At 40.8% G+C, this 12460-nt stretch overlaps 3 protein-coding genes across 4 annotated transcripts; 1 reads left to right on the top strand and 2 right to left on the bottom strand.

Annotated features, from left to right (window-relative positions):
- Nucleotides 1–384: 384 nt before the first annotated feature.
- On the bottom strand, nucleotides 385–3613 carry LOC111651588 (uncharacterized). Of its 2 annotated transcripts, XM_087172743.1 has the most exons (3): nucleotides 3352–3612; nucleotides 1714–2478; nucleotides 391–1607 (listed from the first exon to the last, which is right to left on the bottom strand). In XM_087172743.1, the coding sequence occupies exons 1-3, from the start codon at nucleotides 3521–3523 to the stop codon at nucleotides 1582–1584; spliced, it is 963 nt and encodes a 320-aa protein (XP_087028869.1). In that variant the 5' UTR covers nucleotides 3524–3612; the 3' UTR covers nucleotides 391–1581. The 2 variants fall into 2 exon arrangements, with proteins under 2 accessions (XP_087028868.1, XP_087028869.1); XM_087172742.1 differs by having other exon boundaries at nucleotides 385–2478; nucleotides 3352–3613.
- Nucleotides 3614–5493: 1880 nt separating this feature from the next.
- dusp28 (dual specificity phosphatase 28) lies at nucleotides 5494–10661 on the top strand. The gene is made up of 3 exons (XM_023401581.2): nucleotides 5494–5659; nucleotides 6936–7346; nucleotides 8452–10661. Exons 2-3 carry the CDS (start codon nucleotides 7002–7004, stop codon nucleotides 8575–8577), a joined length of 471 nt encoding a protein of 156 aa, XP_023257349.1. The 5' UTR covers nucleotides 5494–5659; nucleotides 6936–7001; the 3' UTR covers nucleotides 8578–10661.
- A 592-nt stretch (nucleotides 10662–11253) lies between these two features.
- LOC111651587 (vitamin K-dependent protein C-like) lies at nucleotides 11254–12039 on the bottom strand. The gene has a single exon (XM_023401576.2). The coding sequence runs from the start codon at nucleotides 11846–11848 to the stop codon at nucleotides 11438–11440; it is 411 nt and encodes a 136-aa protein (XP_023257344.2). The 5' UTR covers nucleotides 11849–12039; the 3' UTR covers nucleotides 11254–11437.
- Between the last annotated feature and the right edge of the window lie 421 nt (nucleotides 12040–12460).

The following is a 12460-nucleotide window of genomic DNA, read 5'->3' as shown; positions in this document are numbered from 1 at the left end:
GGGGAAGCCGTCAGGCTGAAGAAGGAGGCCTACAGGGCGTGGTTGGCCTTTGGGTCTCCGGAATCAGCTGACTGGTACCGGCGGGCCAAGTGGAGTGCAGCTGCGGCAGTTGCTGAGGCAAAAACTCGGACGTGGGAGGAGTTCGGTGAGACAATGGAGGAAGACTATCGATCGGCTCCAAATAGGTTCTGGCAAACCGTCCGGCTCCTCAGGGTAGGAAGGCGGCAACTCGCTCACACTGTTTACAGTGGGGGCGGGGAGCTGCTGATGTCAGCTGAGGATATAGTCGGACGGTGGAAGGAATACTTTGAGGAGCTCCTCAATCCCACCAACATGTATTCCGTGGAAGAAACAGAGCCAAGAGACCTGGGGATGGATGATCTAATCTCTGGGGCAGAAGTTGCCGAGGTAGTGGAACAACTGCGCAGTGGCAGAGCCCCGGGGGTTGATGAGATCCGCCCTGGGTATCTCAAGGCTCTGGATGTTGTAGGACTGTCTTGGTTGACACGCTTTTGCAACATTGCGTGGACATCGGGGGCAGTGCCTCTGGAGTGGCAAACCGGGGTGGTGGTCCCCATCTTTAAGAGTTTTTTCTATCAGAATTCTTTGACAAAGGCAAGTCAGTCTATTTATAAAGCATATTTTACAAAAACCAGTAGTTTATTTTCTACATTTTATCTTTGTGTCATCTCTAAAGTGTGAAAGAACAAAAAAATATCAGTCAATTCAATCACAAAATTAAAGGAAATGCTGAAGACAAAGAAGAGTCCAGTTTGCAGGATGATGAGGTTTCTAAGCCTCAACATCACAGAGTTCACAGTCCACTTGTATAACTTTTATAGAGTATAAAAATACTGAAAAATAATATTAATTTAAAGATGCCAATCAGTTACATTTGTAGGACCTATGCATTCACTGTGAAGCAGATCTTACCAAGATTTGGCAGTTTGCTTCAAAGTAATACAGCTGCAAACAGACAAAGAAAAAATAAAACTTGAAGACATTGTTGACACTGTACTACATTAAAATACACCAAGATACTGTGACCTCTTCTCTTTGGTAAATGTTATACAGTAAATTACAGAGCTGTATCTATTGCAAAATGTATTTCATTCAGTCGGTGAACTCTTCACATAAGATTCGTCTTGATGGTTTCTCCCAGTAAAATTGATCTTTCACGCGTCATCCCCAGGTTCGTGCTTCTGTCATTGTCAGAGCCCCGGCATGAGACAGTTAGATTGGTGACTGTGTGTTATTAAAACTTTCTGATTTAATAGCTCTGTGCTGGAAAAGGGGCAAAAATTAGCGAGTTCGCCAGGGTGTTGTGCTTACATCCATGCCGAATGGAGCCGTAGACAATAGATACCTGTGTCTACTGTAGAGTCATTTACCTCGAGGCTGAATGCTGATTGTACTCTTTTCCACTGCTGACAAAAGCCCGATGTTGACGGTTCTTAGTTTACCTTTTGACCAATTGAAAAAGGGCATAAGACACATCGAAGTAACTTTTCCCTCAGGTGTTGCAGTGGTGTAGTTTCTCTCCAGTATTGACTCTTCTCATGCGGACTGTCAATTCTCCACTCAGTCGGAAAAGTCTCCAACATGTTCTGTAAGTATACAATTTTTAGTTTGTATGAATGCTTATGTGCCTTAGCAAGTGCGATTTCATGTAGAATCTTTCCCCACAGGTGTTACAGGAGTATGGCTGCTTACCTGTGTGTGTTTTCATGTGGGCTGTCATGGAACTACTTTGTCTGAAAGTTTTTCCACAAGTCTTACAACAATATGGTTTTTCACCTGTGTGGATCCTTGTATGTTGTTTCAATACCGAGTCTGTACAAAATCTTCTCCCGCAGGTGTTGCAGCGGTACGGTTTCTCACCTGTATGAGTTCGTATGTGGGCTGTCAAGGAACTACTTTGTCTGAAAGCTTTCCCACAGGTTTCACAAGAATATGGTTTTTCACCCGTGTGGATCCTTGTATGTTGTTTCAGTACCGACTCTGTACAAAATCTTCTCTCACAGGTCTTGCAAGGGTATAGCTTCTCACCTGTGTGGATTTTCAGATGGTCCTTCAAAGTTTTTGTCTCTCTGAATCTTTTCCCACAGAAGTTGCAGATGCATGGCTTCTCACCTGTGTGTTTTCTCAGATGTACAGTCAGTAGACACCTATACTTAAAATCTTTTCCACAGGTGTCACATTTTAAAGAGTTTGTACCTGTCTGAGTGTTACCGTGAGAGTTGTGAGAGAGAAGCTGGTGGTCACTTTCCTCATTAGTAGGTGTCAACAAAAAGGTATCAGTCTCCTGCTTCAGTACATGCTGCTCTCCCTCCTGACTGGTGCAGAGTTCCTCCTCTTCCTCTTTAATCTGTGGAGGCTCTGGGTCCTCCTGGTCCAGACTGGAGTTCCTCTCCTGGTCACAGAGCTGCTGGTCAGTGAGGAGCTCCTCCTCCTTACAGACATGATGCTGTGAGAGCTCTGGAGGGACAAAGGGACATTAGAAATAGGTTACTAATGTGATGCTAGAAAAACGCAGATCTTGGGTTGGTCTTATATTAAGAGAACTCACACATCACACTTGTCCAAAAATTCAAAAAGCAAAAGAAAGTATAAAAAAACAACAACAAAGTGCTGTGTGTAAAACTGAAGCAGGAAACAGGATAGGAACACTACAAGAAGTTATTTCACAGTGGTCCTGACCCGCTCCCAAATCACAACAACAAAGACTGCTGCGTCTCTGCTACACTACTGCCCAAGTCAAAACACTTATCTGTGTCATCAACTAATGTTTGGTCGATTATTACCGGGCAGCCATTGACTGAAGCCTGTTTGAAAAGAGACGCATTAAAGCAAGATGCATTAATTTCCTTTGTTTGAACTAAAAGATTATAGAAGAATTGTGAAACAAAGACCAGTCAGTTTCCCCTGTGTCTTATACAACCTGTATGTTTGATGTTGAATGTTTACTCATTAAGAAACTCATAAAATTCATTCACGTTATTTCTCTGAAACAAAACAAACTTTGCCCCTAAAGTGTTTCCTTCATCTGCAGTGACACGAAAACTAAATAATAATAATAATAATAATAATAATAATAATAATAATAATAATAATAATGGCAAATGTATTTACATAGCACCTTTAAAAACAGAGTTTACAAAGTGCTTTGCAAACAAAAACAGGACACAAATAATGTACGGATGACAAATAATATAAATCAATACAGATAAGGACAATTAACGAAGATATGATGTTTGAAAACAGGCAGATGCTCGTAAACAGTTGATCAGGATCCAGTATGAGTCATGTCCCTGTGTTAGTTTTCATTCAGACCATCCTGGTTTCACAGACCTGTCCTGTGTAGCTTTATCTCGGGTTTCCAAACGATATCCAGCAGTCTGCGCTGACGATCGATCTCTTCCTCGTACTCGACGATAGTTTTTTCAAAGACTCCGAATATTTCTTCAGCAGCAGCAGTTAGTCGCTCGTTGACAAACTCTCTCAGATACTGAACTGAAGACATTGTTGCTTAGTTACCACTGAAATATTTATCTGCAATACGACTACACTGTAATCTTCAAGCTAGCTCCACATATACCTAGAACTAACGCCATTCGCGCGCTTTCATTGTTTACTTCCGCTGGGTGCCACAATGTGAGGTTCCGGTAGTGAAAGTGAGTTAGCTTTTATATCCGCCCTCAGTTATGGTTGTACTTCTGTTGTGTCGCTTCATGTCACTCTCAATTACTACTAATGTCTTCTCGAGCTATTTCACAAAGAATGAGTTTGTATTTAACAAATAAGCAGGTATAAAAGAAGACAACACAGGAAAGTAAAAGTAAAATTCAGTTTAAAAATAACCTTATTGTAATCAATACTTTCATTATATAGTTACTATAATCATTCAATAATATGAGTTGAGAATATCCGCTAAAAAAAACAACAAAAAAACAATAGGCAGAAAAAAGTTGTCACGTTCATCTAGTACCTACGGAAGCTGAGAAACGCCATCCTTGCAAACATTTTTTATATCCGGTTATCTCGAGATAATAAAGCTTAGTTATCTCGGGATAACAGAGCTCTGGTTTCTCGCGATAACTTAATTATTCCGTTATCTCAAGATAACCAAGCTTTGTTATGGTACTTGTATGAATCTTTCCATGTCCTTCCATGTCTTGCTTCTGATTGAATTTTTCCCAGAGGTGTTGCAGGGGTATGGCTTCTCACTTTTGTGGGTTCTTCTTCTACTGCAAGGTTGATATCCGACTGAATTTAGAAAAAAAAATTCCCACAGGTGGTACAAGAATATGGTCTCTCATCTTTGTGGGTTGTCATGTGCTTTTTCAACATTGACATATCACTGAATATTTTCGCCTATATATTGCAAGAATTTTGTTCCTCACCTTTGTGGATTTTCACATGAACATGACCTTCTGTAAAAAAAAAAAATGCATTGCATGCAACACTTTCATTAAAATGTAATTTAAAGTATTAAGTATTATACACTCTGTTTCACTTACATTATCACTGTTCTTTACTGTTAGAATAAATACATGAGATCGAAAAAACCCAGAATTTCTTTTCCCACGTTCCTTTTGGCACTAATCACTGTATGCATTACTACCACTTAGGCCGATAACACTCAATACACACAATAGTTACTGTAATTATTCAGTCATCAATGTGGAAATATCAATCCAAAAAACCAGCACTGACAGAAATATTTTTAATTTTAAAATTCTTTGACAAAACTAAGTTTATTTATAGCAACTTTTATTTTCCTATAAAACATTTTGCTCATAAAATGCCAGAAAAGAGTGAAACCACTGTACGTAAATACAGTTTTCAGTTACTTGTACTACTTGAATATTTTGATTTTCTTACTTCACTACAATACAGAGGGCAAATATTATACTTTTTTACTGCACCACATTTGTCTTGTAACTTAAGTCTCTAGTTATTTCTCAGAAGCAGATTAATAATACAAAATATAACAAGTAAAAATGATGATGTAGCCTATTATCACAGAGAAGATGTTATTGTGCTGACCAGCAGTATATATATTAGCCCCATCTTGGGTCTTGAATGCAATAGAGTTTCATGGATTAATTGTTGAGTCAATCTACAGGAAACTGTTTGACAATTGATAATTGAATTTTTTAAAGTAATTTTTCAAGCAAAACTAGTGAAAAAACTTAATCCTTTTGGGTTTTGCACTGTTGGGTGAACAAAGCAACGTCTTTGAGGATGTTTCTGTCAGTTCTGCAAAATGTTTTTTTTACACGAAAAAATAATGACAGATAAATAGATAATGGGAATGATCATTATTATTTGCAGCTGAACTGCACTGTTTTCCTGGCACCCTTTTCTTTCTATTTTTTACTTGTCCATGTTTGATCCGTCAGACATGAATCTGAGCAGCATTAGGACCCAGAGCAGAGCAGCTGTCAGAGTCTGTGCATTAAATATAGCAGCAGTGTGGTGTGTGTCGATTAGAGCAGTTGGGGGTCATGAGGAGGCCTGAACCGACCGGATCAGTCTGAACTCTCCGTCCTCTGTCTTTTAAGACCGAACAGGAAATACTCTCATCTGAAAATCCTTACAGACACAGAGTTTATCTAAAGAGAACAGGAGCCTGAAGATCAGCTGACTGCTGGATGTGAGTCGGTGTGTCCTTGGTGTTAAGAGTGTGAGTGAGGCATTCACTTACCACTGCCTCTGTTGGTTCACTCTAGATGTGTTATTTCAGAGAGAAATAATCTGTCTGTGTTGGTGGATGTGAGCATTTTGTATGTTATTGTAATTCAACAAACATATAATGATTATAATAACAACACATCCAATGATTTACACAGCACTGGACTTAGTGAATAAAACAAATGAAGACTTAAACTCAGGTTAAAAGTAATAATATGCTGCTGCTCATTAAATGCTAAAGTTTCAATTTACTTCACTTTACTTCTATGCTGAATATGCACTTCAGAATCATGTGTCTCTTACTCTCATTATTAGTGTTGGATAAAATGTATCAGGAAGATGTTTAGATGCTGATTTAAAAAAAACAATCCTGACGCTAAATTTCAGCTCCAGATGAATGATCATGTTGCTCTGTAACAGCTGGATGTGGAAACAAATAGCTGTTAGAAGGTGATTTGTCCGTGTGTTGTTTGTTTCTGTTGAAAACAAGTGGCCTAAAAACCAAAAACATTATCAGTTGTTGCAGGTTTAACTGATTCAGCGGTAGCACTGACCACTGGCTACGGAAACCTTTGAAGGTCAAAAGGCAAATCCTCAACAGTAAAAAAAAGGCAGTAAAACTTTTTGTTTATGTTTCTCTGAGAAGTGAGGTCTTGTCATGGTCACTGAAATGAAAAAAAAAAAAAAAAATAGGGCGATATTGCAAAACCTCTGAGGGAGGAAGTCAGGGTGGATGGATGATACCGGAGACCAGGGTTCTCCTCTTGTCTCCTGTAAAGAGTCAGTGTTGGTTTCTTTTTACTACCACCATCTTTCTTTAACTGTAACCAGCTCGCTTTGGTTGCCTAAAAGTAACCATAGAGCTGACTGACTGGAAACAAAGGTCATGATGACAAACTTGTCGGAAACTAGAATCACCGCAGCGTGGTCGTAGGCCTCCTCCACTCAGAGTAGTTTCAGCTTACATCCCTGTTTATCCAGAGTCAGAGAAAATATGAACCATCTGTGTGAAAATTTGTCATAATTGCTGTGAAGTCTTGATTAATGGCTTAAAACTGTTATGTGGAGGTCACAGTGACCTTTGACCTTCGACCACCAAAATCTATTCAGTTCATCCTTGAGTCCAAGTGGATGTTTGTGACAAATTTGAATAAGTTCTGTGAAGGTGTTACTGAGATATGGGACGGACGACCGGAAAACAAAAAAAACGACACGCTCCTGTTTCTCTGTCTGACCAGGTAGCAGTTACCTGTGAGCCTCAGTGCCTGACTAAGGAAGCCTGTGAGGGTCAAACGCTGACCAGGATGCTGCAGCTGTGTAAGGTCACCAACGCTCTGTTCATCAGTAACGCCCGTTCAGCCTGCAGCGACGAGCTCATCCAGCAGGAGGCGGTGACGCTCTGCATCAATGTGTCCAAGCAGCAGCCATTTCCCGCCACCAGCGTCACCAAGCTGCAGATCCCAGTCTACGACGACCCCAACGAGGACCTGTACAGCCACTTCGACCGCTGCGCCGACGCCATCCAGAAGGAGGCCAACCGTGGAGGACGCAGCGTCGTCTACTGCAAGAACGGGCGCAGCCGCTCGGCCACCATCTGCATCGCCTACCTGATGAAGCACCGCAAACTGACACTGACGGACTCCTTACAGGTGAGACAATGACGTGTTCCAGTGTAAGAAAATAATGACCAAGGAGCTCAGAGTGTGATGAGCCACGTGGTGTTAGTTCAGCCAGTTCTGCCTCCTCTTCGTTAAGGTCAGCTGTGTCCTCCATGTGTTACAGTCAGGATAGTGTCGGTCAGTTAACCGCCAACAGCGCTGGGAGTGTCCGCAGGGTCACCTGCGTGGTGATAGATGCTGTATTCACGTGCTCCTCGGATTTCCCGAGTTGGGAAGTTGTTCCTCCGACCTTGGTGTGTTCATGTGCATTAAAGTCGGAATGTGTGATGCTACAAAGAGGATGTTCTGTATTTTATTGCTCAGCGCTAAAACAACACGTCGGTAGCTGATAGTGAGTAACACATTATTTGTGTTACTCACTATCAGGGTAAACCTACTGCTACTAAATAACGTTTCTAATTAGTGTAGTATGGTGGCCCAGACGGGTCAACACAATGGAAAAGCCACAACACAAATAAAAGCAATAACACGAAAACAAAACACATTCCTGTTGTGGCTTTTGCAGTTGTGAAATTGTCAGAGGCACCTTTAGTTTTTTCCTTACTTTAGTTGCTAAGGAGTTTTGTGCAACAGTTTCATTGACTTTAAATGATTCTTTAAGTGTAGGAGAAAACCTTAAAATACGTTAAGTGAGCATTTTAAGGAAACCTTAAGGAGAAGACTTTAGGTTGTTTTGTGCAACTGTTTTTATTTTAAGGAAACCTTAACTCAGACTTTAAGGAAAATCTTTACTTAATGTGTTTTGTGCAACCGGCCCCTGAGCTTTAATGTTTAGTTGTGTTCAAATGTGTGTCCCGAGAAAGTGTTTGAACATCACCTGTCCAGAATTTTTTGAAGCAGGGACACGGTCAGTACTTATGGATCAATGAGGCGTCAGCACCTTCACCTTATCACAGGTGGAGGTCACATTATCCACAGTTCATCTGTTTTAACTGAATTGATGAGATACGAGCACACAGAGGACGAGTGTGGACTCAATTGCTAAAACCAGTGTCAGGCGCCTTGATCTGTAAATATCCATGCTGGTGTCACTTTAATAACTCAAACACTTGCTTCTGTTTGTTTCTTCTCCCAGAAAGTGAAGACGGCTCGTCACGTGATTGACCCGAACCCCGGCTTCATGTCTCAGCTGCAGAGATACGAACGGGAGCTGAAGAACAGACGAGGAGGGACGAGTCCTGATCCTCAACCTGAGGCCTGAACTCTCCTGAAGGTCGCGACGTGGAAACATGACAGGTGACCTGCTTCAGAGTCACTGTTTCTGTCTCCACATATCAGGGCTGCTTTGATCCAAACCCTCTTTCCTGAGTGTGTTGCACAATTAAAAAATTAAAGTCAGGGCTTAATTAACCTCTAGATTCTGGCCTCAGTATTAACATGAACAGGAAACGTATCATTTATTTAACTTCCTTCAATGTGTACCCAAAATCAAACATCATATGATAGATAGATGCTTCAGTAGCTTTAAAGGGAAATAATAATATCCAATAACTAAAGTAGGCTTAGTTTAATATGCACATGGAAAATAGAATAAAAAAAACTGAGATTAGAGATTAAAGGTAAGATGAATAATTACTGGATATACTCTGCACATACCAATACCGACGTCCTGTTCTATAGAGTGAGCATCAATTCAATTTGCATAACAATCATAATAGTGATAATAATAAAAACAATTAGTCAGTTCATTGATTAGTCCTTTCTCTCTGGTTCCAGCCTCTTAAATCTGAGGATTTGATGCTGCTCTTTGATTGGTTAAACAGATCAAACAGGCATTTTTTCACTATTTTCTGACATTTTGATGACAAGAAAATAATCAACAGATTAACTGATAATGAAAATAATTGTTAGTTGCAGCCTTAATAACTTTATTTCAGCTCATAACATAAGAAAGTGCTTTAAAAAAAAAAAAACAGGAGACACAATAAAACATTTATAAATAGAATATGAAAGTCGCTTAAATGCCTGTTTAAAAATCTGTGTTTTCATCTATGACAATAATAAAAAGTAACAGTGCAGATTGTGAACAGAAGTTCTGCATTTTAAATGACCTGACAGCAAATGGTAAAATATCTAGACTTAAAAAGATCTTTCTTTTCAGTGTGTGTTATTTTACATAAGGGCTTAGCAGGTCAGAAATATGTACTGTATTTATTTAACATATTATACTGTCCACAGGTGTATTATTTGATTTCTGATTTCACTGTACGTCTCCGTCTTCAGAGAGGCACCTGACAGGACGTTGTCCATTTTGACCAAAGGTTTATAAAAGACGTGAAAACAGGCTAAAACCAGATAAAACCCTGTCAGCCTAAATCTTTTAAACAGGTTTTCTGTCTAAAGCCACAGACCTGAGCTCCTGTGTCTTTCTGTACCAGGACTGTGGTTGCAGTTCCACCTTCTACCTCTAGATGATGATGCAGTATGTTAAACAGATAATGGTTTCTCTGCAGCAGGATACGATGATACTACTTTTTCAAAGTCTGTCCTGCAACATCCTTCAAGCCTTATCTGATTTAACAGTTATTAACTTATGTATTTAATGTTTTTTTTAATTGCTTGTACAGTATCTAGTTTTACAGGTACATTTTAATTCAACACACTGTAGATGATGAATATTGTAACAAGCCATCAAATGTCTTAAACTTTACTGGACTTATAAATAAAACAAATGAAGAGTTAAGCTCAGGTTAAAAGTAATAGTGAGAGTAGGAGACGCATTATTCGGAAGTACATATTTAGCAAAACTGTGAAATGAAGTGAAATTTTAGTGTTTAATAAGCAGCAGCATGTTATCAATGTAGGAAGAAACGTATTGACGCAGCTGATATCAGGAAGATGTTCAGATCATGAACCCCAGTAGTTTTAAATGTGAGCGCTGTCGTGTTAAAGCTGCTGATGGTTCATTACTCAGAGATTTCTCTTGATACTGTGAAGAGCGACGACACAGTGACTGGACGTAAACGTAGGAACACACTGTATGTGAGGTGTGTGTGTGTGTGTGTGTGTGTGCTTGTAAATCTAAGGTGTGTCTTGCTCGTTTTGTGGTGCTGTCATTTAGAACTGAATTTAAAGGAATAATATTAACCACATAGACCTCAACATGTCCTAACGAGTCTGTGGTGATAAAACCAAACAGATATGACTGTATGTGTTAGTTGACAGTTTGCAGCACATATTATCACATTAGTCCTGAACATGCTTCACGTCCCTTTGAGACTCTGCTACTGTACAAATGTCTGCGGGTTTTACCTGCTGAAAAATGAAATAAAGCTGTGTTCATCACTCGGGAGTCGGTTCTGTGTTCTCTGTGAAATTTTAAGTAAGTTATAATTAAAAATGGGTAAAATTATCATTCATTATACTGAGACTGATACAATACGTTCAGAGAAATGTCCTTGTGCACTGTGGTTGTGTCTGTAATTACATGTGTCTGTGACACGAAAAGCAATAAAGCATTTCCTTAGTTTCATATTTTAATAGGCATTAAAAATAGGAATTGTAAAAATAATTTATAAATGAACGATTAATCTGTCAATGAATGCTTATTACTACAGCATAAAACTCTCACCATCACCATCCCTGCACACGACAATCTGAGTCCGGACGGTTCTGGTCTGTGGTTCCCGATGGTGCAACATGCTACAGAACTCCATCATCCATCACCATCCTCCTCTCCTAAACACCCCGACATGTCTGACTAGCACTTACTACGAACTTTCACCGCACTTCTTCACCCGATCTCCTTCGCTCATTAAACAGATGCAGTGCTTCGTACTCACACCGAGGTCTCCTACTGCACTGAAGCTCTAGTGATGAAGCTTTGGACAAAAGCGTCTGTCAGAGGAGTAAATGAAATAAGTCAGGACCACAGGTATGAACTGACAGTGAGATTATTTTTTATTGTTCAGCTTACTCAAAGCTCTGAGACTCATTCGTGGTTAAAAAAGTTAAATGAGGCCAGAATGAGTTTATTTAACCGTGTGTTACATTTCTGCTGTACTGAGGCCTCTAAGTGGGTTTAACCAACCGGACTGGATCGACTTGGGGCTGGAGGTGGTTCAGATGCTTGGTGGTTTTGGTGTAAAATGACTGTTGTCCCATTCTTCACGCACTCTGCTGATCCAATCGTTGTAGTTGGACACCTTAGTGTAGATGCCCACCTTGTCCTTCCTGCCGCAGCCCTCGCCCCAGGACACCAGACCGATCAGGAACCAGGTGTCTTGGTACAGAGTGACCATCGGTCCTCCGCTGTCGCCCTCACAGGCGTCCATGCTCTGTCCGAGGAACCCGGCGCAGAGGACGTTGTCGGAGACGTTGTTGAACATCTGCTGGGTGCAGACGCTGCGGCTGACCAGCGGGATCTTGATGACGTTGAGCGCAGAGCTGAACGTTTTGCTTTCCACGTCAGTATTGCCCCAGCCGGTCACCACGGTCATAGTGCCGTTGAGGTGGAGCACGCGTTCGGCCATCTCGCGTCCTGGCAGGCAAACGGGGAGGATGTACTCAGAGTACGGGGCGGGGGTCTCCAGACGCAGTAGGGCGATGTCGTTGTCCACCGTCCTGCTGTCGTAGTTTGGGTGTTTGAAGTACTTGATGACCTTCAGGGTCACCTCGGTGCCTTCATTTCTCCGACGCTCGTAGTCACCTGAAGACACAGATCAGGTTTCTCCAGGATGAGTCACCTGAGGTGGTAAGTGACTGACTGCTGTCACCACTCAGCTCCGACTGATTACTGAGAAGTGACTGGCAATGACTCACCTGCTGAGCTCAGTTACACCTTCGCCTTGGATTTCCTGACACTTGGTTTATAACATGAAAGTGTAATAATAACCTCTGATGTTTGATACCCTGCAGGAAACCTGGACCATCTAGTTCTGCTACATCTACTCCATAGACATGTGGACATTTGTTCCCCCCATGAAGACGTATTTTATATTATTACAGCTGTGTTTTACTGTATTGTAATCCACTGTTTATACAGCAGCCTCCACTGATGGGAGGAGTCAGAATTAAATTGTGTTAGCAGGGTTTTAACTACGACGGAGTATTAGGCAAGTATTAGGAAAAAAAATACATTTTGA

The sequence above is a fragment of the Seriola lalandi genome, unplaced genomic scaffold (assembly GCF_002814215.2).
Source record: "Seriola lalandi dorsalis isolate HSWRI2012SDOR001 ecotype SW California unplaced genomic scaffold, Sedor1 jcf7180002053698, whole genome shotgun sequence".
NCBI classification, from domain to species: Eukaryota; Metazoa; Chordata; class Actinopteri; order Carangiformes; family Carangidae; genus Seriola; species Seriola lalandi.
Note: the sequence above shows the minus strand (reverse complement) of the source record. Positions and strands in the feature narration are given on the sequence as shown.